The sequence below is a fragment of the Diaporthe citri genome, assembly GCF_014595645.1.
Source record: "Diaporthe citri strain NFHF-8-4 chromosome Unknown scaffold_3, whole genome shotgun sequence".
Lineage (NCBI taxonomy): Eukaryota > Fungi > Ascomycota > Sordariomycetes > Diaporthales > Diaporthaceae > Diaporthe > Diaporthe citri.
In genome coordinates this window covers 5,295,363-5,318,038 of record NW_025064848.1, presented here as the reverse complement: position 1 = coordinate 5,318,038, position 22,676 = coordinate 5,295,363, and the positions used below count along the sequence as shown (strand labels likewise).

At 52.2% G+C, this 22,676-nt stretch overlaps 11 protein-coding genes across 11 annotated transcripts; 2 read left to right on the top strand and 9 right to left on the bottom strand.

Annotated features, from left to right (window-relative positions):
- Positions 1 to 53: 53 nt before the first annotated feature.
- On the bottom strand, positions 54 to 1,052 carry INS49_008964 (uncharacterized protein; the record flags this gene model as incomplete). Its single annotated transcript, XM_043169701.1, has 2 exons — positions 54 to 602; positions 669 to 1,052. 2 exons carry the CDS (start codon positions 1,050 to 1,052, stop codon positions 54 to 56), a joined length of 933 nt encoding a protein of 310 aa, XP_043027381.1.
- A 2,675-nt stretch (positions 1,053 to 3,727) lies between these two features.
- Positions 3,728 to 4,786, bottom strand: INS49_008963 (uncharacterized protein; the record flags this gene model as incomplete). The annotated part of the gene is made up of 1 exon (XM_043169700.1): positions 3,728 to 4,786. The coding sequence occupies one exon, from the start codon at positions 4,784 to 4,786 to the stop codon at positions 3,728 to 3,730; it is 1,059 nt and encodes a 352-aa protein (XP_043027380.1).
- A 2,722-nt stretch (positions 4,787 to 7,508) lies between these two features.
- INS49_008962 (uncharacterized protein) lies at positions 7,509 to 8,300 on the bottom strand (the record flags this gene model as incomplete). The annotated part of the gene is made up of 2 exons (XM_043169699.1): positions 7,509 to 7,947; positions 8,032 to 8,300. The coding sequence occupies 2 exons, from the start codon at positions 8,298 to 8,300 to the stop codon at positions 7,509 to 7,511; spliced, it is 708 nt and encodes a 235-aa protein (XP_043027379.1).
- A 1,356-nt stretch (positions 8,301 to 9,656) lies between these two features.
- INS49_008961 (uncharacterized protein) lies at positions 9,657 to 11,007 on the bottom strand (the record flags this gene model as incomplete). The annotated part of the gene is made up of 4 exons (XM_043169698.1): positions 9,657 to 9,935; positions 9,999 to 10,033; positions 10,153 to 10,249; positions 10,315 to 11,007. The coding sequence occupies 4 exons, from the start codon at positions 11,005 to 11,007 to the stop codon at positions 9,657 to 9,659; spliced, it is 1,104 nt and encodes a 367-aa protein (XP_043027378.1).
- A 705-nt stretch (positions 11,008 to 11,712) lies between these two features.
- On the top strand, positions 11,713 to 13,348 carry INS49_008960 (uncharacterized protein; the record flags this gene model as incomplete). Its single annotated transcript, XM_043169697.1, has 5 exons — positions 11,713 to 11,828; positions 11,892 to 12,558; positions 12,648 to 12,699; positions 12,756 to 13,234; positions 13,292 to 13,348. The coding sequence occupies 5 exons, from the start codon at positions 11,713 to 11,715 to the stop codon at positions 13,346 to 13,348; spliced, it is 1,371 nt and encodes a 456-aa protein (XP_043027377.1).
- A 667-nt stretch (positions 13,349 to 14,015) lies between these two features.
- Positions 14,016 to 14,985, bottom strand: INS49_008959 (uncharacterized protein; the record flags this gene model as incomplete). Its single annotated transcript, XM_043169696.1, has 2 exons — positions 14,016 to 14,257; positions 14,370 to 14,985. 2 exons carry the CDS (start codon positions 14,983 to 14,985, stop codon positions 14,016 to 14,018), a joined length of 858 nt encoding a protein of 285 aa, XP_043027376.1.
- Positions 14,986 to 15,738: 753 nt separating this feature from the next.
- INS49_008958 (uncharacterized protein) lies at positions 15,739 to 16,251 on the bottom strand (the record flags this gene model as incomplete). Its single annotated transcript, XM_043169695.1, has 2 exons — positions 15,739 to 15,937; positions 15,980 to 16,251. The coding sequence occupies 2 exons, from the start codon at positions 16,249 to 16,251 to the stop codon at positions 15,739 to 15,741; spliced, it is 471 nt and encodes a 156-aa protein (XP_043027375.1).
- Positions 16,252 to 16,524: 273 nt separating this feature from the next.
- INS49_008957 (uncharacterized protein) lies at positions 16,525 to 17,019 on the bottom strand (the record flags this gene model as incomplete). Its single annotated transcript, XM_043169694.1, has 3 exons — positions 16,525 to 16,647; positions 16,751 to 16,871; positions 16,967 to 17,019. 3 exons carry the CDS (start codon positions 17,017 to 17,019, stop codon positions 16,525 to 16,527), a joined length of 297 nt encoding a protein of 98 aa, XP_043027374.1.
- An 816-nt stretch (positions 17,020 to 17,835) lies between these two features.
- On the bottom strand, positions 17,836 to 18,405 carry INS49_008956 (uncharacterized protein; the record flags this gene model as incomplete). The annotated part of the gene is made up of 1 exon (XM_043169693.1): positions 17,836 to 18,405. One exon carries the CDS (start codon positions 18,403 to 18,405, stop codon positions 17,836 to 17,838), a length of 570 nt encoding a protein of 189 aa, XP_043027373.1.
- Positions 18,406 to 19,212: 807 nt separating this feature from the next.
- On the top strand, positions 19,213 to 20,847 carry INS49_008955 (uncharacterized protein; the record flags this gene model as incomplete). The annotated part of the gene is made up of 6 exons (XM_043169692.1): positions 19,213 to 19,430; positions 19,504 to 20,038; positions 20,097 to 20,351; positions 20,422 to 20,447; positions 20,531 to 20,740; positions 20,811 to 20,847. The coding sequence occupies 6 exons, from the start codon at positions 19,213 to 19,215 to the stop codon at positions 20,845 to 20,847; spliced, it is 1,281 nt and encodes a 426-aa protein (XP_043027372.1).
- Positions 20,848 to 21,405: 558 nt separating this feature from the next.
- On the bottom strand, positions 21,406 to 22,444 carry INS49_008954 (uncharacterized protein; the record flags this gene model as incomplete). Its single annotated transcript, XM_043169691.1, has 2 exons — positions 21,406 to 22,012; positions 22,077 to 22,444. 2 exons carry the CDS (start codon positions 22,442 to 22,444, stop codon positions 21,406 to 21,408), a joined length of 975 nt encoding a protein of 324 aa, XP_043027371.1.
- Between the last annotated feature and the right edge of the window lie 232 nt (positions 22,445 to 22,676).

Sequence of the window (22,676 nt, the reverse complement as noted above, 5' to 3'; positions counted from 1 at the left end):
GTAACGGTGTACTCTGGCTTCATCGAGACTGTGCGCTGAGATGTCCGAGCCGATCACGCTCGCTTCATGACCATCAATAACACTCCGGCCTCCCCGCCTCGGATGAGCTCCTTGCCCTTCTCAACTCCAGCCTCATGAAGAAGTCTTTCCACCTCTCTGCGCATCCTGCGGACCACGTCGTTCTCCGTCCCGGCCAGCTCCGGGTGAGCTTCTCGCCACCTCGTGACGGGGCTGGCGGTGCCCAGCAACTTCTCCAACGTGTCCATATCAAATATCATATGCTTGTTCTCGAAGAAGGACTCATCATTGCCCTCGACGCCCCACTCCTTCCTGTAAAACGTGGTCTCGTCAAAGTCTGGCACGGGAGGGCTGACCGTCCACGGGAGCCCAATAGTCGAGTACAGGTTTCGAGTCAGCCGGTTCCCCGCCCCGAAGAAAGGCGCGAGGCTCTCCTCCTCGATCTTGGCCGTTGCATCATTGATCGCAGCCGCGTTTGGGGCAGAGGGGTGGATGGTGTTGGCTTTCGAGCACCACATCGCCACCGTCCCGCCCGGCCGGAGGACACGAGCCGCAGACACCCAGAACCGAGGCATGTCGAACCACTCCATATTGGAGGATCGAGATTAGAGGAGTTAAACTCATCAAGGGTGGTGCAGAGAGCGACTTACGTGGGCGCACGTGGCTGCGGTGATGAGGTCCACGCTATCGTCCGGGACCAGGGCAGGATCGATGTCCTCGGCCGTCGACACGTCGAACCTGACCTTGCCGTTGATGTGTTCCTGGCCCAGGAAGGACCGCGCAGTGCTAACCATGCCCTCAGAAGGGTCGAGGCCGATCGTGTTGTCGAAAGTGCGCGCGATGGCAAAGGTCGCCGTCCCTGGGCCGCACCCTAGGTCCACCGCACTCTCAAACTTGCCGCCTGTGGAAGTATGGTGCGATATGATGTCGTCGTAGAGCGCCTGGCTGTACTTCATGCGGTGCTGGGCGTAGTTTTGGCCTTGATCCTTCGTGTATGACCGGAAGGTCTTCTCGGCGTCTGTTTGGGTCGCCATCTCGGTGCTTGGGAGATACTAATTACAAATGAAGAATGACGGGAAGTACAGACGACTGACTGGCTCGCTCGGGAATGGCTATTTATCCCGGTACACGTTGAGGAATCAAAATTCATATGCCAAGGGAGTGTGACTTGTTAAAGCATGCGATGCGAACTGAAACGGAGTTCGGACGGAACATGTAATTTGGCTGCCTGCCTGTAACTATGTAAGCTTTGCAGATGCGCTAAACTCTTTCCAGGGGAATGGTGCGAATCCCATCATTCCTACTTATCCGGGTTCCAGCTGCAAAGAGGAGACATGGTCATCCCATACCACTGAAGCAAAGGCTCCACTGTCGTGCTTCGCGTGGATGAAATTAATTCGTGTGGTCACGATTCGAATTCGTCGAGCTCGAGACTCACAATCTCGGCTCAATCTATCCCGTATAGGACCTATCGTTAACTCACAGCTGACAGGTTCGATTTTGGTTGCCCAAGTGTTAAGAGTAGGACTGCAGCAGAGAACTTGTACACATAGCAATTTAAAACAAGGCTGCGATGTGGTAATAAGCAGTTCGATGTCTGCTGTTTTCCTGGGTCGACCCAAGGTTGACGCATCCGCGAGTGCAGTCAACGCCCTCTCATCCCACTATCAACCACCTCATCTCACCGATGCCTGGAGGTGCATCCTACGGGACTAACCTTTTGAATAATATTGCTGCAAATATCGACTTCATAGGCGCCTCTCATTGTAATACCCCAGGAAATAGATTCCTGTATCCTTGTACGAGGGGTAGAGCCTGCGCGGAACTTCCACATACCCTAATTAGTTCAGCTCGTGAAGCCAGTTGTGCAGTCACTCAGTTCAGCGAATGACTCTGGACACTGCGCCCTTTACGACGAAGTGCAAAAGCAAGCCGTGCTGTACCGGTACATGCCACAATCAAGGCAAGTCAGCATGAGCATATGCTTTCCTTAGAGGCATGCATATCAAGATGAAAACGTATTACTCAAAAAGACAACATGTCTGATTTAGAGCTCATTCAAAGTTCGCTGATCAATTATTACGGCCTGGTGTGGGTGAGGGTGCAAGGCGAGTCGGTCAAGGGGTATAATCATGGATACAAGATCTTCCAGGCACCACTCGTGTCCAATTCGAGGCTTCTCCTCTGAGCCTGTCGTACTTTACTTGATTCGTTACTCGCTCCTCAAATGCCACTGAATCACAAAGAAGCTCTCTAGCTATCGAAAGAGACCATAAACGGAATGTAGTGATAAACACAACAAAGATGACGACGATAACAAAGACGTTTCTCACGTCCAACTTCTGTGTACGCCTGTTCTTCTTTGTGTTATAAACTCTCTGCAATATCGACGAACGTCATACGCTAGTACTAAACCAATTTTCAACTGTGATACAAAGTACGCTACATTGGAATAAGTAGACAGAACGTATGTTCATTACTATGATGTTGGAATTCTCAACATCCGGCAGCCAAAGTACAACAACCCATAGCGAAAACTAAAGCGGAGTAATTACCACACCAATTTAACATTCGAGATGCTTGACCTCACAGGACTCTGCATTTGGGCCGCTCGCGTCGGCTTGTCCGGCTCATTTTTTATCACCGTATTTAAATACGCAAACTCCAGCATCGACAGTTACTCACCCGCACTTGTTATTTTCGCCATTATCGCCGCAACCTTCCTCCCTACTCGATACTACAACACACTTATGAGATACGCCCCAATAATTCTGAGAAACACTACGGCAGTTCTTTTCCTACTCTTCGTCGTGTTCGCAACAGCGGTAATGGGCCTCCTCGTCAGCGAACAAATTCTCCCGGCTTTTGCCCGCCTTCTACGGATCTCAGAGTTATCCAGCGCATGGTTCACAGTGGCCCTCCTTTTCCTTATCATTCCGAACGTCAAAGTACTTTCTGAGATGTTTGGCATTGAGACAAGGGTACGGAAGGACTCCTGGCGCGACCCGACCGAGCTCTGACACAATGTACGACATTAGCACTCGACTCCAAACTGATGCACCTGCTGCTGCTGCAATGGCTGGTCCATTGCCTCCTACTCCAGTGCCGTCTGATTCCTCAGATGGGAGCCAATGATTAGCATAAATGCCTGTTACTCGTCTACAAGATAGATGCCTCGAGAAAACATGTTTTAAGCCAGCGACACTTGCAGGAGATGCCAGATGATGACGACTGGCCCTGGATCGGCAAATGAATGTATAATCTTCGAAGCGACATGCTCAAAATCGGCTCTCGCATGTCATTCTCACCCACATCTACGGATCGACTCCGCCTATGAGAAGGTGTCCGAATGCGCGGGCCGTGTCGTGGGTGAAGCCGAGGACCAACACACACGCATAAGAGGTTTTGTAATCTAGATATAGACCTGGACCCGCAGGACTGAAACAGGAGTTGGGGTGATCATGTCAAATTCACTTTGAAGCTACCATGTATTCCCTATGTTTCTCACGTTTTCTTTACGTTCTCAGTTGGATATAGCACTCAAATATCATGATAATAGGAGTGAGTTTCAGGAGTAGATGTGCTTGCTGGTCCTTTAATTATTGAATATGGTATTAGAGAGTCCCAAACATTTCTGTGTCTAGTCTGTATTGATTCTGTTCTTCTGTACATCCTCCCGTCTTCAAGTCACTTATCACATTTGTGGTATTCATATCTCCCATCTAAGCATATCTTCACATGGCTCATTAGGACCATCATTGATGTGGTTCCAGTACTCCCAAGTCCGATATGTCCCACCCTGATTGCCTCTCGCCTGCTTCTCAGCGTATTCTTCCTCGCTCTTCACGATGTAGTGGTGCAACACAACCCTGTCTCTTACGGGGGGCCGGTGCCACCAATGCTCGAGGACATCCCCGTTCTCTATGACCGTGACGGAGCCGTTCAACGTGTTGAAGTCGTGCGGCGAGTCCCGGTTCTTGTTGTACAGCGACGGCTTCACCATGCTCTTGATGTGCTCGTTGTCGACCCCGTACTCGTCCTCGGGAATGTTGTCGTGCTTCCTGTCGCTCATGCACTCCGTGAAGCCCCGCCGGGTTGAGGGCTGGCGGTGTATCTGCTTGTTCGAAGTGTGCATCCACCACATCAAGCCCACTGCTCCTACTTGTGGGTCGTCGGTGAAGGGTTGTAAGATGTCCTGGAGACTCTCGTCGGTCAAGAGACCAATGTACTCGTCCACGTCGAAGTAGGCTATCCAATCGTGGTATTGGCCCCATCGTCGGTTGCACTCGTCGTTGAGGAATTCCTGCATCATTCCCCCATGTGCCCCACGCTCTGCCTCACTGAACCATGTGAATGTGATCGCTGAAGAAGGGATGCCGTAGTACCCATCGATGTCGTAGGTAGAGAGCGGAGGATGTGAGACGTCGTCCATGATGTAGAAATGCTTGATTCCAATGTTGTAATAGTGGTGGATGAACCACTCAGGCATGTCCATGCGCTGATTCCGGACAGATGAACAGAAGGCGATGCTCATGTTCGTGTCCGGCGGTGTCAGGTTCTTCGTCGACTTCGTCTTCCCAGTCGTCGGTGATGTGATTGTGGAGGACGAGTCCGGAGGCACCAGGCACCTCATGCGGTCGTAATACTCGTAAAAGGCATCGCTGCTGGAGTGAATGAACAATCCGCTAAAGAAGAGTAAATGGATGACAACTAGTCCGACGGCCACAAGCGCTACGTGTCGAAGCGTCACAGGTGATTGGAAGATCATGATGCAGCAAGGCAAGACCGATTGACTCGATTATCAATCTTGAACATGATCAATGTTGGCATGGCCAACATCACTCATGCTGCCGCTTTGTCGATTATATCGTTTTCATCTCTGCTTTGAAATATAGGTCGTCGGAATTCAAGACTGGCGATCGCTTTTCCCGCATAGCTACGAGCCTTTAGTTCGTTCAGAAAGCGTTAGGCTTCCATTCCCAGGGAAATGCTATGAGTCCCTGAACCCTGAAGCGAGACCTCACACAACCCCCTTACAGCTTGGTTGAGAGGGTACAAGTTCGAACCCCTAAGGAGACTGGGAGAGTAGGGTGGTACATCTGTGACAGTTTGGGTTGTGTGGGATAGGTAGGTAGACACAAGTTGTGCTAATCGGGGAGAAACCAGAGAGAACTGGCGATCGCTTTTTCTCTATGGGAATTCTGCATGCCTTGGCCCTTTTCACACTGGCATGGCTGAGACAATTTGCCGGTAGGTCCCTGAGCTACGTGGGCAGGGAGAGACAACCGTTTTTTCTGTTTCGTGGGCCGGTCTAGCGGTCTAGATTACCTGATTGCCAATCACCTTCTCCCTTGCGAGCTAGGATTTCGGATTGCCACTCGTTCCTGCTGCTGCCACTTGCCTATCTCCTTCCCCCTGGTCCCACGACAAACTTTCAAATGCAATTGATATGCCTGGCTATCAAACACGAATGGTCTTTCGGTTCGATTTTGAAGGCTGAGACCGAACTCCAGGACAGAATGAGGTTGCTGAGAAAGACCAAAATCACGGTTGATTCTCGGTACTCAAGGAAAGCCGGCAACTACATAGTTCGACATTGAGTTGACGTTTCCCTGACGGGGAATGCCGCTGTCGATATAACAGTCAGGAATGCAGACATCACCATGATTAGCCTCGATCGAGATTAGACCACATGAGACTCGTTTAATCGGATGCTGACCATCGGCCACGTTTTGCGCAACTGCTCGCCGTCTTGATCCAAATTCGCATAGATATGATCAATTGTACAGCGACTTGGGACTGATTTACGTGGTCCGAAGAAGAAGCAAAACGTCATCTACCCTCAATTACCCAGTTGTGGTGTATAAGTAGTTATTGTGTATCAGCCTTTCCCATCACCTAGCCCGTCTGCAAGGCTGGTTTTCTAGTACTGACATCATATTCAAAGGAAAGTTGATCTCTGATCAGCACAGGAGTTGATGGCGACCACTAGACCGTCGGTTCCAAATGGCCATCTGGTGCATTAACTCAGAATACGGGAGGCCATTGATTTCGCCGAGGAAACACAACAGAGCATTGGAACAGACAGGAATGTTCTTTGCCGCCTAATTTGTATAATACCCATACGACCCTCTAGATAAAAGACCGAGAACCGGCAAAGAAATCTCCCACGGTCTAGACCAAATGGTAGATGATCCCCATTTTTGTCTGCTGGAGCCTCATCTCTTGTGATGGACATCTGATAGGAGGATAGCATCTCGAGTCAAGCAAGTCTTGGCTACCACTTGTACAATCCTATGTCATACCACAGTGGGCCATAGAGTTGATTTGTCTCATAATGGGTACTATCGCGACGCATCGACGAACCTCAGGCCTCAACGGGCTCAGTGATGTGTATTCTTGGTTCATGTTGAAAGCCTGACAAAAATGCTTCAAAGACACGGCCTGTAACATGTTGACTGCTGTGGCACAGCTTAAGTAGACATATGTTGAGCATTCAAATAGTCCTGCAGCTGGATGTATCCGACTTAGTCAGGTCGAAACTCGCCAAGCAATAATACGCGTAAACGCGATCCATCAAAATCCCCACGACATACATTCAATTGCGGACTTAAATCCACTCTAGTAATTACTAGAAGAAATGATTAGGGACGCGGAAAGCACCAACTATTGATGAGCTCGGGATATAAAAGACGGATGAAAGCACGCGATCAGGCACGGTGTTGCCACCAACCTCTAAGTCAAAGCGGAAGATACATATCCGCATACCTTCACACATATCAAGAAACGACACAATCACAAAACTCTGTCTCCAGTTCCAGCACAATAAGAACAACATGCAGACCAGCATTCTCCTCATTTTGACTGCGGTTACAGCAGCTCTGGCGGCACCGAACCCTTCCCCTCAGGCATCGTGCAGTACCGAGAAGGTCAACCAATGCGTTTCTCAGGTGCGTTTCTATGCTCTCAATACCTGCCGCGCGATCTTGGCCTTTTACTGACTGTTTTCGGTTCTCAGTGTGGTGGTGGAGCCTACGATTGCTATGACAACACTTGCTTCTGCCCTTAAGCATACCGTATAGAAGCAGGGATGGGTTCAAGTACCTCCTGGTCAAACGCCTTGGTATTTCTAGCGAGGAACAGAGATATGATCCATTTGTTATTCCATACGCAGGACTGGAAATGATCAGACGTTAGTGTGGAATGATCAATTTCCGTCAACGTGTTTGTTACATGGTAGTACGGCAATTCGCGCCTCTACAACGCGATAGGAGAGATGATGTTCATCGGAAAGGAAATTTCGTTTTGTAGATGGAACGGTTGACTGTCAGTCCAGAAGATCAACCCGCCTGAGTCTCGGTTCTCCCCAAAAGGCAAAGTCGCGGATATCAGACTAGTCCTTCTGTAATTGAATCTTTTCTTTAGTGGCAAAAAATGTGTATTTAGGCTAATATGATGCATTTGCTCCACGAGCAGTTTCGACTTGAACCTCAACACCCAACTCGGCTCGAGCTGACGACAACATCATCGTACCAGAAAGTGTTGGTATCACCACCATAAGACTCCCAACCAAAGTAGACACCAGTGATCTTGGGCTTAACGGAGCCCCTCTGCCACTGAGCAGCGTTGGGGTTGGTGACACCGGGCTTGACGGTGAGGCCAGCAACCGTGTTGTTGTTCAGCCAGGTCTCGATGCTGCCGTCGGTGCCCAGGTGGTACTCGAAGCACTGCCAGCTGCCGGTCGGGAGGGCGGCGGAGGTGGCGATGCCCTGGGGCGAGAGGTCCGGGAGCGTCGCGTCGTCGGACTCGCGGTTGTACATCAGGATCTTGCTCTGGCCGCCGATGCGGAGGTGCTTGTTTGTGCCCTGGGCCGAATCGGGCATGGTGATGAAGGAGACGTGTGAGTCTGTGAGAGCTTTGGAGGCCTTGCTGCACGCGGGGGAAACAAGGGGGGATTAGCCTCGGAGTCATTGTGCTGAAGATTTGCTGGCTGCGCTGCCGTGGAGAGCTTACACATAGGACCTAACATAAACATCACCACTGGGGACTTTGGTTGTTCCGAAGAAGATGTGTCCGCAGTAACCACCCGCGCCGTCCACTCTGACCGAGTTCTTGCCGCTGTGGGCGGTGGAGCTGTCAAGGGTGACCTTTCCGCCCTGGTTGCAGTCGACCGCGTAGGTGGGCCATTTTGTTGTATCCAATCCGCCTTCGAAGTCGTCAGAAACTTGGCCAAGTGAGAATGGCAGAAGCGCAATCGCAAAAAGGGCGGCTTGGCGGAACATTGTCGCGAACAGTAGCGCAGATATAAATACTATGTGGTGTCGGTGAAGCTTGGGACGCAACTGGCAAGACACTCCAACCCAAGAAGACAAGAGCAAGCCAAGATATTTATTTGCGTACAGAAGGAGCAGTTCCAATTCGCTCCCTCCGTCGTTGCAGCTGGACCGGGTATATCGTCGCCTCCCGCCCTCCGCACACGCTGTCCCATATTAATTCGGAGATTTCGGCCCACGCTTCCCACGGAGCCAGACGTTCCTTGCGGCTGATGGGATCAACATGAAACGCACCCACTAGCACCGGCAAATTGAACGACATTATGCTTGCATAAATGACAGATCTCTCATGAACGGAAGAAGGAGTCCTGAGATTTGTGGGCAACACACACTCCCACCTCGATAGGCGCACGGTGGTTTAATTAGCGCTCGCGACAAGCTTTCAAGGCTCCCGCGGCGGCTGGCCGGCCCCTGCCCCTACAAGAGTACTGTAGATTCGCGAGATTTACGGAACCTAGCGCAGGGGAATGATCCAAACCCTCACCCCGAAGATGGCTGGTGAAGTGTGCTGCAACGTCATCGAGGTCGACTATGCAACTTTAGATGATCGCATGTTGTACCGACCCGTCTTCTCCCTAGAGATCCACAGATGCACGGAAGCACAAGATCATGTGCGAAAGTGATTAGACAGGGATCCCGCTCGGTGCTAATTCAAGAAGCTGTTTAAGGCTGGACCTATGCTCCTTGACACGCAGTCAATGGACTCGCGTGGTTTCGACTTACTGAAGGGCTCGTCCCCTGGTCACAGCCACGGCGGTGCGTCAGGCCTCACGTCGTCTAGGTTTGTCGCATACGACGCCCAACCTTCATTCCACTAGCGAAAGTGTATAGAAGCAGGATACACGGATCCACATACACCAAGGGAAGCTATGTAGAATGAAATGTCACAAGATACGTACTGCCACACCATTAGTAATTACGATATAAATATTGCTGACACACTCTCTCCCGATGACACGTGACAACTATTCTTCAAGACAGAGATATCATTGTCTCAGTCAAGACTTGCAAGAGATTTCCAAAGCCCGCTTGATTGTCTTGTGAAAAGGGGGTTCAAGTTTCGCCTACAACGCAACTACTAATTCAAATAAAAGGTGTACCGGACTCTCTTAGACATCAAAACTTGTAAAGATGTCTCGATAGAACGCATTGTCAATTACAGACAGTTGCTATGAAAATACATTAATTGTATAAGGCCTTTCTATCTATAGACCACTTCCGTTGTAGATGAGTCTGTTAGGTGATCCCTTGGGATCCGTAACAACACCAGTATGGGCAAGCTGAAGCAGCCTATCTTTGATTGCTTCAGGAGTTCCGAGCCCGGTCTCGATGGATCGCAAGTAGCAGATAAGTCCCGCAGTGATCGGGGTCGCCATGCTGGTGCCCGTCTTGGTGACAAAGCCGGTGTCCGATTTTATAATCGGCGGACACAATGTCCTGGCCCGGGCCGAAAAAGTCAAGCTCGGGGCCATAGTTGCTGCCAAAGATGCCTTCGATGAGAAGCACTCGCTTGCGAGCGGCATTGGTCATGCCGATTGTGATGATTTCAGGCACACGCGCCGGTGAATGCGCGGAGGCAGGGCCCTAGAGATGAGTCTTTGTGTGAGTCACGTGAATGCGTGTACGGCGCGAGGAGGAGGGACTCACATCGTTGTTTCCTGCTGCTGCGACGATGGTGATACCTGGTTGTGGGCAGCGCGTACGGCGTCATCCTGTACTGTTGACGTGGTCTCTGCAGCTGCTCGAACCGTTAGGTTGCCTTGTCATCAGCCTGCTCCAAGGGGGCCAGTAGAGCACTTACACAGGGACATGTTGATGACCGATGTGGCCTTTGCTCCTTTCGAAATGATGTCGTTGACAGCCCAACTGAGACCGGCCAGCACCTGAGAAGTGGCACCCTGAGGCCCAAGAGCATTAGCAAAACAGCGAGATCGCGGATTAGGTGATAAGCTCTTGCACCTACACCTCCGCCACTGAACACCTTCACATCAACCACCTTCGCCTTCTTGGCCACGCCGTTGACCTTGCCCACGATGGACCCAGCAACGTGAGTGCCGTGGGAATCGTCATCCGAGTTGGTGCCAGTCTGCTGCGCAGACCCCGTGACGCCGTTGAAGCCCCAGACGGCACGCGAGCCCTCGAACTCCGAGTGCGTCAGGCGAATGCCCGTGTCCAGGACGTACGCGGTCTGCCCCTGGCCCGCACGATCGTCATAGACGTAGTCCCTCGATCCGTTCAGCTTGTGCGAGAGGTCACCAAGCGCCCACAGCGCGCCACTCTGCGTCGTCAGGGCACGCTTGCTGCTGCTGCCGGCGCTGTCGAAGTCGGTCTTCTCGACGTAGATGTACTCGTCGGGCTCGACGCTCAGGACCTCGGGCAGGCCGGCGATGGCGTCGGCCGTCGCGGCGTCGAAGTCCCCGGCGTAGGCGTTGAAGTCGCCGATCTGGTACGTCTCCTTGATGCTCTCGTCGCGCCGGCCCAGCAGGCCGCGCACGCGCAGCTGGTGCGCCGACACCGACTCCGGGGACGAGCCCGGCCGCAGCTGGACGATGAACTTGCCCGGGATGGCCTCTGCCTGGCGCCGGGCTGGCTCTGTCGGCGCGGCCATCAGGGGCAGCGCGCCGGCGAGGATGCTGAGGAGGGTAGGGGCCTTCATTCTGCCTTGGGAGGTTGCAGCGGGTCGCCGATGGTAGCTGTGGCCAGCTACATGAACCCCTTTCGTCTATGAGGTGGTCACAACCGGGGATATATACCTGCAGCGCATAACGTTCTTCTCGTATTTATCCATGCTGGCTCGCCAACACACTTATCGCTGCATAGATGCACCGTGGCTGCTATCGAAATTATTCTTAGTGCGGACCCATCGCGACAGCGATCATAGGCGGGCGGCTAGGTGTCATGTCCAGAATTGGTAAAGCAAGGCTCTGGGTGTGGTCCAGTCCACTATAAACCCAGGGGATAGGGGTTGTCGCTTGCTCTCCCGAATGCGAGAGGTCCAGTTGCTCCCTGTCTGATGGCTACCACCTTCCCAGTCTGGATGCTAAGCTCCGGTATTCGCGCTTGGCTTTTTTGTGAGCTGCCGCATTCGAACATTCATCATCGTATACTGGTTCGACGTGCCGGCAGCGACCATCACGCGTTGGAGGAACATTGATAGCGACGGCGTTTATAAGTCGGTCTTTGAGACTGCGCGGTGCTGTCAACATTGGCCGTGGAGGAGCTGATTCGGAACAAATTCTGAGCCCACGCCACCTTCATTTGTAATCCGCAGCCAACAACGTTGTGCCGGATTTGCGGTGTTGGAAAAAAGGCAGAAGAGGCGTGCATGCCAAACTTGAAGATTTGAGCGCCGTTTTTCATGATGAAGTTCACGCAAGTCCCTACCCTGAGCCTCGCTTTGCTTCTTAGCAACAGGGCAGTTGGGCAGAAGCCGCTGGTAGATTCTGCATCTTTGCAGGCAGATATCGTTTCCGACAAGTGAGTCGATCCCCTGAACCTATTGGTTGACTTAATCACCTTTTTGACGCATGTATTGAACAGCCTGCGTGCGGATCTTGTGGCATTCGACGAGATTGCAACCGCCAATGGTGGAAACCGAGCATTCGGCTACCCTGGCTACACCGCCTCGGTGGACTTTGTCTGGAGCAAGATATCACAGCTTGATGGCGTCAGGGCCTGGAAACAGGACTTTCCTGCAGTCTTCAGCAGCGATTCCGGAGCTAATCTCACAGTCAACGGGGTCCGCTATGAGGCTTTCCCCGTCTATACCTCTCCGTACACACCCACGGGCGGGCTGACGGCTGATGTCGTCGTCGGACCTGTAGGCAGTGCGGGGTGTGACATTGCTTCGTACGCCAACCTTGATGTGGCGGACAAGATTGTCTTAGTCGAAGCTGGAGATTGCCCGGGCGTTAGGCGTGGATTCCTCGATGGCAAGGTGGTAGCCGCTGCGAGATCTGGTGCTCTCGCCACTATCATTTACAACAATGTTACCTCCAGGCAGACTTCCGCCGGACTCTCGAGGTCCGACCCGAACGATATCCCTGCGGTTTTCATTAACAATGCACCGGGACTGGAGCTGAAAGGCAGGATCAAGGCCGGGGAGACTGTCAACGCCACCGTGGTGTCCTTGGAGATCACCGACACTAGGATAACTCAAAATGTTTTCGCTGAGACGGTTGGTGGTGATCCCGAAAACACAATTATTGTAAGCTTATACCCCCCCCCCCCAAAAGACACATCCATCCATTTATGCTCCTGTTCTGAATCGTGATGTGCTGACTGGGCTAATATCAGTTGGGAGCCCATCTTGACAGTGTCTCGGTCGGTGCCGGCATCAATGACAATGGTGAGTGAACACTGAGGAGTATGCGGTTCCATGACTTTCTGCTCACATACTCATAGCGTCAGGTTCGACTCTCTTACTCGAGCTTGTGACCGCCCTGGCCAAGTACACCACCAAGAACCGGGTTCGGTTTGCCTGGTGGGGTGCCGAAGAGCGAGGACTGCTTGGATCGAAATACTATGTCAACAGCCTGCCGGCAGAAGAAGCTAACGATATCCTGGCCTACCTCAACTTCGACATGGTGTCGAGGGGTTACTTCGGAGTCTTTGACGGCGACGGGAGCACGCACGGCATCGCTGCTCCACCTGGGTCCGATGCCATCGAGCAGCTATTCGCGAATCACTTCACTTCCGAGGGCTTGGTGGCTACCCCAGCCCAGTTCACAAACGGGAGCGACTATGCATCGTTCTGGAAGGTTCTTAACAAGCCTGTTGGGGGCCTTCACACCGGGACGGGAGCTGCACAGGACCCGTGCTATCATGCGCCCTGCGACAACATCAACAATCCCAACATCACCACACTGGCGATTAACACAAGGGTGAGTGATTTCGGGTCGCTTATGTGATTTTGTATTCACTAACGTAATCAAATGTAGGCCACAGCTCATGTTTTGTCAATCTTATCTGTAAACGGCACGAATATTATCCCGTAAATGAGGAGGGTATATCCAGTTAACACCCACACAGTGGACAAAGACTGCGGCCTCTCATCGAATTCTCGCACACATAATTATAATGACACATTCAATTAACCTACATGGGCTTTTGCATGTAAATGATAGATGGTGATGAGACTCACGGCACTTTCTTCACCACTTTGACCTGTGGCTACGAAACTACACGTACAACCACGTAGGCCGTCATTGAAAAGAGCAAGGCCCCGAGTCTTGTGGAGATTTCCAATCAAGAAGCATCTTTGTGTCTGTTTTGGTTATGTCCAGGGTCGCAGAACTGACATGGGGTAACAAGGTGCTCCCTACTAGAAAGAGGTCTAGTGAGATGAGATCGACTCCTTCACTGGAACGGATCAGGTTATACTAACTTCGGACGAGACCTGGGTTCTGGCAGAGGCATACTACTCACTACCCAATCCAACTTTTAGCAATCGTCTTTGAACTTTTTAAATGACTGCACTGCAAGTCACTTCGCATTCTTACTCAAGTAGCTACGTTTTGCCAGTCACACCTATCTTGAGCCCCTGTGTGTACAAGAATGCATTTACCCTATCTCGCCTTAAAGCTATTAATCAAGTGGTTTAACTTTTGAGACACGGCAGAAGGCCCTAACAGAGACACTTTGTCAGCAAGGACTTTTTTCATATTACAGAATTACCCCGAGGTGGCGCAGGGTACGTCTCAAGAACTTAGATTTCCACACTGTACTGTCCGAAAGTAGTTCAGCCGTGACAGCGAGCGGCAACGACTGGGGCCGGTCCTGCATCTGCAGCCTAAGGTCTTCGACCTCCAGGAGGCCCTCGTCTATCGGTGTGCTGAGCGTCTGGCGCGACGCGGCCTGCGGAAGGCGTGAATGGACGAACTCGAGGTACCAGAACGGGAGCAGGCCTAGTTAGGGATACCAATCAACACGCTGGTTCGTCCATGTTGAGGCCGCCTGGCCAGAGGCAGGAGACTGGTCATGTAATAAGTATTCTTTGATAGGAAACGGTTCGCTTACCACCCTCGTACGGTCCAATGGCCCCGTCCGGCCCATACTGCAATGGTGCTACCGTTTTCAAATACTTGGGACCCAGCCGGCAATCGATGCGCAGCTGGTCCGCGGCGCGGATGAGGGCCTTGTACAGGTCAGGAGAAGCCGCCCCGCTGAAAAGCGTCGCGATCTCCCGCGGATCGCCCAGGGCGGCGGGGCACCAGAGCAGCTTCTTCATGACGGCGAGCGGGATGCTCGCGTAGAGGTGGTAGAAGGCCGAGTTCAGGAGGGGCTTGGCGCTCTGCAGGACCGGGTCCGGCGGCACCCCCCAGCTCGCCTCGCCCATGCGGCGCCGGACCATGTCGTCGAGCGCCTGGACGGAGCGGCCCATGCGCTCGCCGGAGCTGGCGTACAGGTCCGCCAGGTCCGGGCCGGTGATCGCCTCGAGCGCGCAGACGCGGTCGAGGACCGCGGGCACGAGGGCGACGAGGCCGAAGTCGCTTACTGGTTGCCTGGGCGGCCGGCCGGCGGAGACTTCCTTCAGGGCGTCGTCGTTGTACAGGATCGGCGTGGGCCGCGGCCACTCGGATTCCTTGGCTTGCCATGCCGTGTTGCTTGACGGGAGGGCGAACTTGGCCTCCATTACGGGCTGTCACGAACAATTCTCGTTCTTTGGAACCCAGCGCGGGTCCCAGGATGATCGTACATGCCAGGCACCTGATATCCCAGTTAACCACACCGCTGTTCATGAGGTTCAGAGAAGATGAGATCCTCACCTGTTGATAAACTCCTGGCGCACCCAGTCCTCATAAGTCGTTATCGGATAGGGCTTCAGCTGGGTGAGTGCTTCTTGCGCTCGCTAGAGACCAGGAACCGATTACATTGGCTTGTAATGCCACGATGATGCGCTACGTTCTACTCAATTTAGAAAAGGAGGCTTACAATGACGGCATTAGGGAATGTATGAGTGGCTCGCCCTTCGGTCCCACAGTGCACTCCGTAATAGCTTAGCAGCAAATATGCTTGTAGGATCCAGGTTGGAGGCTGGTTGTCTAGTCTGCACGCGACACTCGTTTTCTCGTGCTGTACATTCTGTCAGACGCTCAAAGCTTTGCGGGCGTGTCTGTCTTTCTGCAACCACTTTAACGTCTCAACTCACTTCTAGAAATTAACTGTATGGCCGCGGCGTGCAACGAAACAGCGGTACTAGATTGCTCGCTCACGTAAGCGGCACCACATGCCATGACCGCAAGTAGAAGTGGTGCTGTGCAGGTCACTCCGTCAGATCCATGCTTGCGGCCGTATAAACCTATTCGGCCTTGATTGAGTGGGACTTGCACGGCACTGTGGTGATGTCGAAGGTTGGCTCATGCACAATTGGTATGTGAGGAACAATTTACCTGAAGAAGGCGCTCACAAAGCGCCTCGTCGCATGTTTGGACGGAAATCGAAACGGCGCGGTTATCGCAGCCGGATACTTGGCCAGGTTGGCCAGTGCCTCCGCACAATCATCGTTGGCATCGTCGACACTGACTCTGAGGTCCCGACGGCCGCGGCAATCGTCCCCCTGGGCGCCGCAGCACCCAGGGCTGGGCCTCGTCTTCGGATCAGCCAGCTGGGTCCTTCAAAAATCCGACGCTGCGGCGGGAAGCTTCCCGTCATTGCTCGTGATGCCAACCGGGAAGTCTTCGGGGTTTAACATGAGCAGGTCCATATCGATACCCTCCGAGATGTTTGCGTAGTCGAACTCCTGTGCCATGAAGGGGCCAGTGAAGTCTAGCGGGCTGTCATCCAGCAATAACGGGTTGATTAGATCCGTGTGTGCGGGTACAAGGGTGCCGAGGTCAAGCTGACCCGGGTGGGACGCGGTGCTGCTCCCTGGAGTTTCCTCCGACTCATTGTCGGCCATGATATGTTTGGACACACCATCAATGTGGTGCCCGTCATTACGCCTGAAATTATATCATTGCTCAAAAGCTCGTACTAGAGCCTTTGAATGATCACCTCAGGTATTTGATCCAACTCCAACATGATTGCGATACTTCATTGCGATGCTTCTGCAGCATGACCACCAACCCCCCCCCCCCCCCCCCAGTAGGTATTGGCCCTGAAAGAAGTCACCAAAGTCTATAAGAAACCACCGCGCTTCGTCCCCAAAGTGATCTTGATTCTCTCCGTTCCCTCACGCCACCCCCACCCATTTACACCGGGACGAATCCCCCTCCGAGACTTTGCCCTTGTTGCGGCTGCAGACCTGCGCGTAGAACTCCGCCGAGTCCGGCACCTTGGTAATATCCAGGCAACACTGCGAAAAAAAGACGCGATGTCTAGGTCAGCCCTCCTCCTCTTCCGCGCCTGGAGTGTGTGTATTGGGTAAGGTGTGCGGCCTGTGGTGGGTAGGTACTTACCCCGTTGAGGGGCTCTGACTTGCCGCCGGCTGCTGAGCAAAACCCGGCTGTCGGGGTCTGCAAGAAGAAGACTGGGTCATCTATGTCGCAGTAGAGGTTCTTGATGTTCTTCGTTGGCTGCCTGCATGTGTTCCATCCGTCTTGTCAGTACCACTTCTTGACCTCTTCCTTTGCTCAGGATTGGGGGATAGATCTCCTGCTTCCTAAAAGACTTACGCTACAGCGCCACATGCCAAAGCAAGGAGAGTAAAGAGGATGGCGTATTGCATTTTCGGTTTAGTAAACTCGTTTATTCGTATAAGTGAGAGTGAGGGAAAGTGTCTTTTTTTTCACTGTCTAAAGATTGTACAGAAGCTACAATCATAGATATATAGTTTGGATAACTATTTATTCCATGTAATGTAGCCTGTGGGAAGCTTGTACGTAGCACGCGTGACAGGGGAAAGCATGAATCAGCCTGTGTCATGCTTATATAGATCGTCGTGAGAACGCTTGGCCTGGGCAGTGCATAACGAGTTATCTGGTTCCCATGAGGTTGGACTCAGTACATGTTGATCAGTTTATTTTAGTTCGCTAGTGATCTGGACATCTGCTCTTACAGGGTCCCAGCTTGTAGTAATGTAGGTCCCCACCCTGCCTGTGGGATGCTAACTTGGTAACTAGGCGGGTCGGCTCCAGCCGTATTAGAATGAACAGCATTAAAAATAGGTCTATTTGACTCGTCAGAAGCACTGGGAACTCAAACATGGCGTGGTGTGGTTGAGTCAATTAACCAGTAAGCATAGCCTCCATGTAATGGAATGAATAACCTCTTCTCTTTCAGTGAGATTTTAAATATGAATCCAGTATTGCTATTTCTACAGAACCCTTCTAATCTCTGACAAGAATGCTTACTGAATGAACATCATAAACATCATCCCTTTCTATGGTTGAAAGCCATTTCAACAATTTTACAGTCCCCGCATTATCTCATCCTCCTTTCAAGCATCGCTTGAAAATTTACAGCGCTGGGAAATCCATGGACCATACCTTGACAAAAAGAATGGAAAAGGAACACGGGCTGATGCTAGGAAAGCGGGAATGCTTCAAGCCCAGTGGATACCAAGTCTAGAATACATGCCAGGTGTGAACAGGGGGAAGGCTGCTCCGAAAAGAGACCTCAGAACTGTCGTGGCAGCTAGCGCGGAAGCAGCGTAGATGGAGTAAATATCGACGAAGTAATTGGTGAGACCGATTGAGACTGAGACGTTTCCGAAGCCAAACAGAATGGTCGCTGCCGCGCAGACTTCCCATGGGACGGTCGCGGAATTGGCGCACGCAAACCAGAAGAGTCCGATCGGAATAGCGATCGATCCAGCAAAGCAGAGAACCAGTCTGATCTCCGGCTGCAAAGAGTGACCAGGAGAGTTCCGCGAGTCCGTCGTGTACTTCCGATTGATCCATATCATGGACAGGTTCGCAACCGCCATGCCGATGGCGATCCCTATGAATGCTAGTCCACCAACGCCTGGGCTCCATCCACGGCCTTGCTGGAAGACAACTGGAAAGGCGGCAAACATCATGTAGGTGGTCCCATAAATAATAGAGTTGTAGATCGCGAGGATGGTGACTATCGGTTCAGAAACCAGCATGACCCAAGGGCGCGATATAGCCATTTGGACCCGAGACGCCAGTGATTGTAGAGGTTTCGAGTTATCCACTTTGCTTATAAACACCTTCCCAGTATGAACAGAGAGGGCCTTCGCTCGTCTTGGAAGAATGACAGGACCATACGTCTCTGGCACGAATAGGCAACCCGCTATCCCCATGAAAGCGGTGAAGATCGCCATCATTCTCTATTTTGTGCTCACTCTCCTCGTTCCCTCGCTTTCTGCAGAAATTATGCTCACCGCTGATGCCATTACGAATGTTAAGTGAGCATGGCTTCCATCTATTTTGTTGCCTTTAATAGGCCTATTAATGTGGCTGGTTCCAGGTGCTTGTTTCTCCAGCGGCTTAGCTATTAGAGAAGGCACCTATAACTCCCTCACAGGTCTTAGCACTACAATCCTCCAGGACGGTGACAGTTGCTTGGAGTAGACGGCTACCATCCCTGGCCGGGTGGATGATGGGGTCCCTAGGTGGGGAAGAGGCCTGACGCATCTGGGTGGCTAATGGTCGGTGGGTAAACCAAACGTCCAACACATCCTTGGAAATTCCTTGGTTCGGTGGGTTTAGGTTCGGTCGGCAGATGACACATCATGGCCAACAGAGGGTGCAGCTTTCTGAGACGAAAGAACTGCCGTTATGATTCAGCGAATCAAGAATAATGAAACGTTTCAACTTATTACCGAAGCCATGTCCAGGGAAGCCGTAATGACTGTCTAGCACAGATTCAGACAGCCTTGCCTCTTCTCCTGAGACCTCGTCAATGTCCGCTGTCTGCAATTGGGAAGAACACGCATCCATCTTTACCTTCTAGAATGTTCGACACACACTCCCTCGCGTTGCCGGTTGCCAGCACGCTGCTCTTGCTGTGGCTGCTGGCGCACCTAGTGAACTCTTTCCGTTTCCACAAAAAGTACAACTTCCCCAATCTGGTCCCAGGAGTACCTGTACTGGGAAACCTTTTAGACATCCCCAAGGACATCGCGGGACGGCGTCTCTATCTTCACAAGCTCGCTCAGAAACACGGCGAAATGTATGAACAGCGAACCTCTCAGCATTTCCAAACCCGCAGAAAAGGCCAATGCTAATAATCTTTCTACGCACAGGTATACGCTGAAAATGGGCTCGAACTACTGGGTGTTCATGAACTCGCAACGAGTCACCAACGAAATATTAGACAAACGCGGGGCAAAATACATCTCCAGAGAGAAGCTCCCGATGCCAGGAGACGTCGCCTCGGGCGGGAAGCGCGTCGTCTTCATGCCCTACGGCGACCTGTGGAAATGGGAGCGGAAAGTGATGCACGATATCATCGGGCCGGGAAACCGCGACGTCTTCGCCCCCCTGCAGGACACCGAGTCCAGGGCGCTGCTCTACCAGTACCTCACCGAGCCGGACAGGCGGAACCACGCCAACGCTCGGTACGCCAGCTCGCTCATCATGAACCTGGTGTACGGGCGGAGGACCAAGCTAGGCGATGCAAACGTCGACAGGATCATTGAGACCAACAATGAGATCATGAAGATGTTCGAGCCTGGTTCCAGCTGGATCGATTCGTTGCCATTCCTGGCATACATCCCCCTCCCCAAGTCCATCCAGCCGTGGAGGGTGGGGGGACAGCGTGTACAGGGCATCTCTGAAGTGAGTACTAGGGTTATGCAAAAGACACTCGTTTTTATCGTTTTAATCGCTCTAACAGACTGGCAGAAACTTCTCTGAAGAGTTTGAGGGCCTAGTAGAGCGGGAGCGCCAAAGCAGGGCTGTGACATGCTTCATGACGGAGTTCAAGAGGCTCGGCAGAGACAAGCTTATTGACTACGACTCCATGAGATTTCTCGCCGGTTCTTTGGTCAAATCTGGATCAGATACCACACGGGTCGTCCTGAATCAGCTTGTGGCAGCAACGGCGCTGTTTCCCGAAGCCGTGGAGCGCGCACGCAAGGAATTAGACCATGTATGCGGCGCCAATCCTGAGAGACTGCCAATGGCGAGCGACCTGGTCAATCTGCCATACATCAAAGCAGCTTGCTAAGGAGGCACTCCGATGGAAGTAAGCTATTATCTCCCGGCCATCCGTGACACGCTGTCACAGCACCGATGATCTTCCTAACATGAGCCGACTAAATCATCCAGCGTCTCGCTCCCTGAAATTGCCCACTCGTCAACACAAGACGACAAGTTCGAAGGACACACCATCCCAGCCGGCACGAATGTTGTTTGGAACAGCTGGGGTGTGCACATGAGTTCGTCGGAGTACGATGAGCCAGACGCCTTCCGGCCGGAGCGTTTCCTCAATGATGATCTGGACAAGGCAATCAAGGGGCACGTGGTATTTTGGGGCAGGTATGTTCAAAGGCCCTCAAGACCTAGTCTATGCAAGTGACATGTCGCTAAGCCGGTTCTGTCGACCTAGGTCGCCGTATTTGTCCCGGATGGGTCATCGCAAGTAATAGTCTGAACCTTTTGGTAGCCCGTTTGTTGTACTGTTTTGATTTCCACACAGTCCCAGGACATCCCATCCCTGTTGGAAAGCCTTTTGAACTTGGGGTTGAGAAACCGTATGAGGTCGATGTCAAAGTCCGCAGCCCAGCTCACGCTGCCTTGATCAAGAAAGAGTGTGCTGAAGCAGCAAGGATTGAATAGAGCGGGTAGGATCATTTTGTTCGGAGTTTATTGTTAAGCATCATGGGAGGTGAATTTAGTCATGCTCATTATTACGCATTTTGTTACCCATTCTTGGATCTATTCCAGATTTTGTTTCCAGCAAAGAAAGCCGAGTTTCACTTCACGTGGCACTTAAGTGCTCCTCATTTTCATTCTCATTTGATTTTGAAGTCTATCATCTAGAGACCTGTAGAAGCAGCAGATGAAAAACGCACTCCAGGTACACGACATGTTTCGCTAGCCCTCATTGAGTCTGATACTCAGCGTTACAAACATTGATATTTTATAATTACGCAAACACCAATTTTCCGACTTGGTTATGGATAGTGTCATACAAGCCTGAGCTACCATGGATTGGGGGCAATGTCCGTGTAGACACGAAAGCCGCAGCTCTTGGCCTTTACAAATGCTTCGTGGTGGTCTTCCAAGGCATAAATATCGTGTGTCGAGCCTCCTCGCTTACCTAACTTGAGCAGGCCTGACTCGACCATCTGAATAGTCTGTTCGATACCCCTCCTTCCGACTATGACCTTGCCAATGATTCGAATATTCTTGTGCATAATGAGGGTGTTGGGGACCTTGATATGCCCGGACGGCGCACCGCTCAGGACCACCCTCCCCTCAGGCCGTACGGTCTGGATAGCAGCCGAGAAGAACGGCGAGCCATCCACAGCCGACGGTGCCCAATCATTATACACCTCGACACCGCGCCCCTTAGGACTGGCCTTCAGGATCGATGCCGCGTCAGCAGCGTCATCGCCAGTCATGACAACGTAGCTGAAGCGCTCGTGATGCCCGAGCTTCCGCGCCAGGCCCTCGAGCAAACCCTTGTTGCGGCCCATCGCGATCGCGTTCGCGCCCAAGGCCAGCGCCATGTCCGACGTGATGCCCCCGTACGTGCCCGTGGCGGGGCCGACGACGACCGTCTCCCCGGCGCGCAGGCCCGGGAGCCTCGCACAGCGACCCGGCCGCCATGCCGTAGAAGGAGATCTCGTGGAGGTCGGCGGGCGTGTACCCGAGCCGCCCGCACAGCCGCCCCTCGTCCAGGACAAGGACGTTCTCCAGGGGCACCCTCTGGTACTGCTGCAGCGCGCCGTCGCGCCACTCCCCTTGCATGAGGGCGCGGCCGCGCGGGCCCTCGCCGCCGTGGTGGCCCTGGATAATGCTTACTTCGGGGTCGTCCCGGGCGGAGACGGGGGCCGAGAAGAAGACCAGGTCGCCGGGCTTGGCGGTGACGGCGTCTGGGCCGACGGCGTGGATCCGGCCGACCTGGCTCGGGTGCGGGACCAGGGGCAGTTGCAGGTTGAATACGGTTAGCTTGCCCTCGTGGATCTCCCCGGCGTACGGGAACAGCACCGTGTTCAGGACTTTTATATTTTTCATATTTTTATAACTTTATAAATAATATAAATAAAGTAAAATATATATTATAATAAATTAAAAATTAATTATAAATAAACTTTATAATAAATATATTAATATTATATATTATTAAATATATATTATGGGTTGGCCTTAAGCATTTGCTGGAAGGTACCTAAAAGGAGTTATGAATTGTAATATTTAAGAAGTAAGTTAAGCTTTAAAAGGGCTTAACTTTAAATTTATTTTTTAA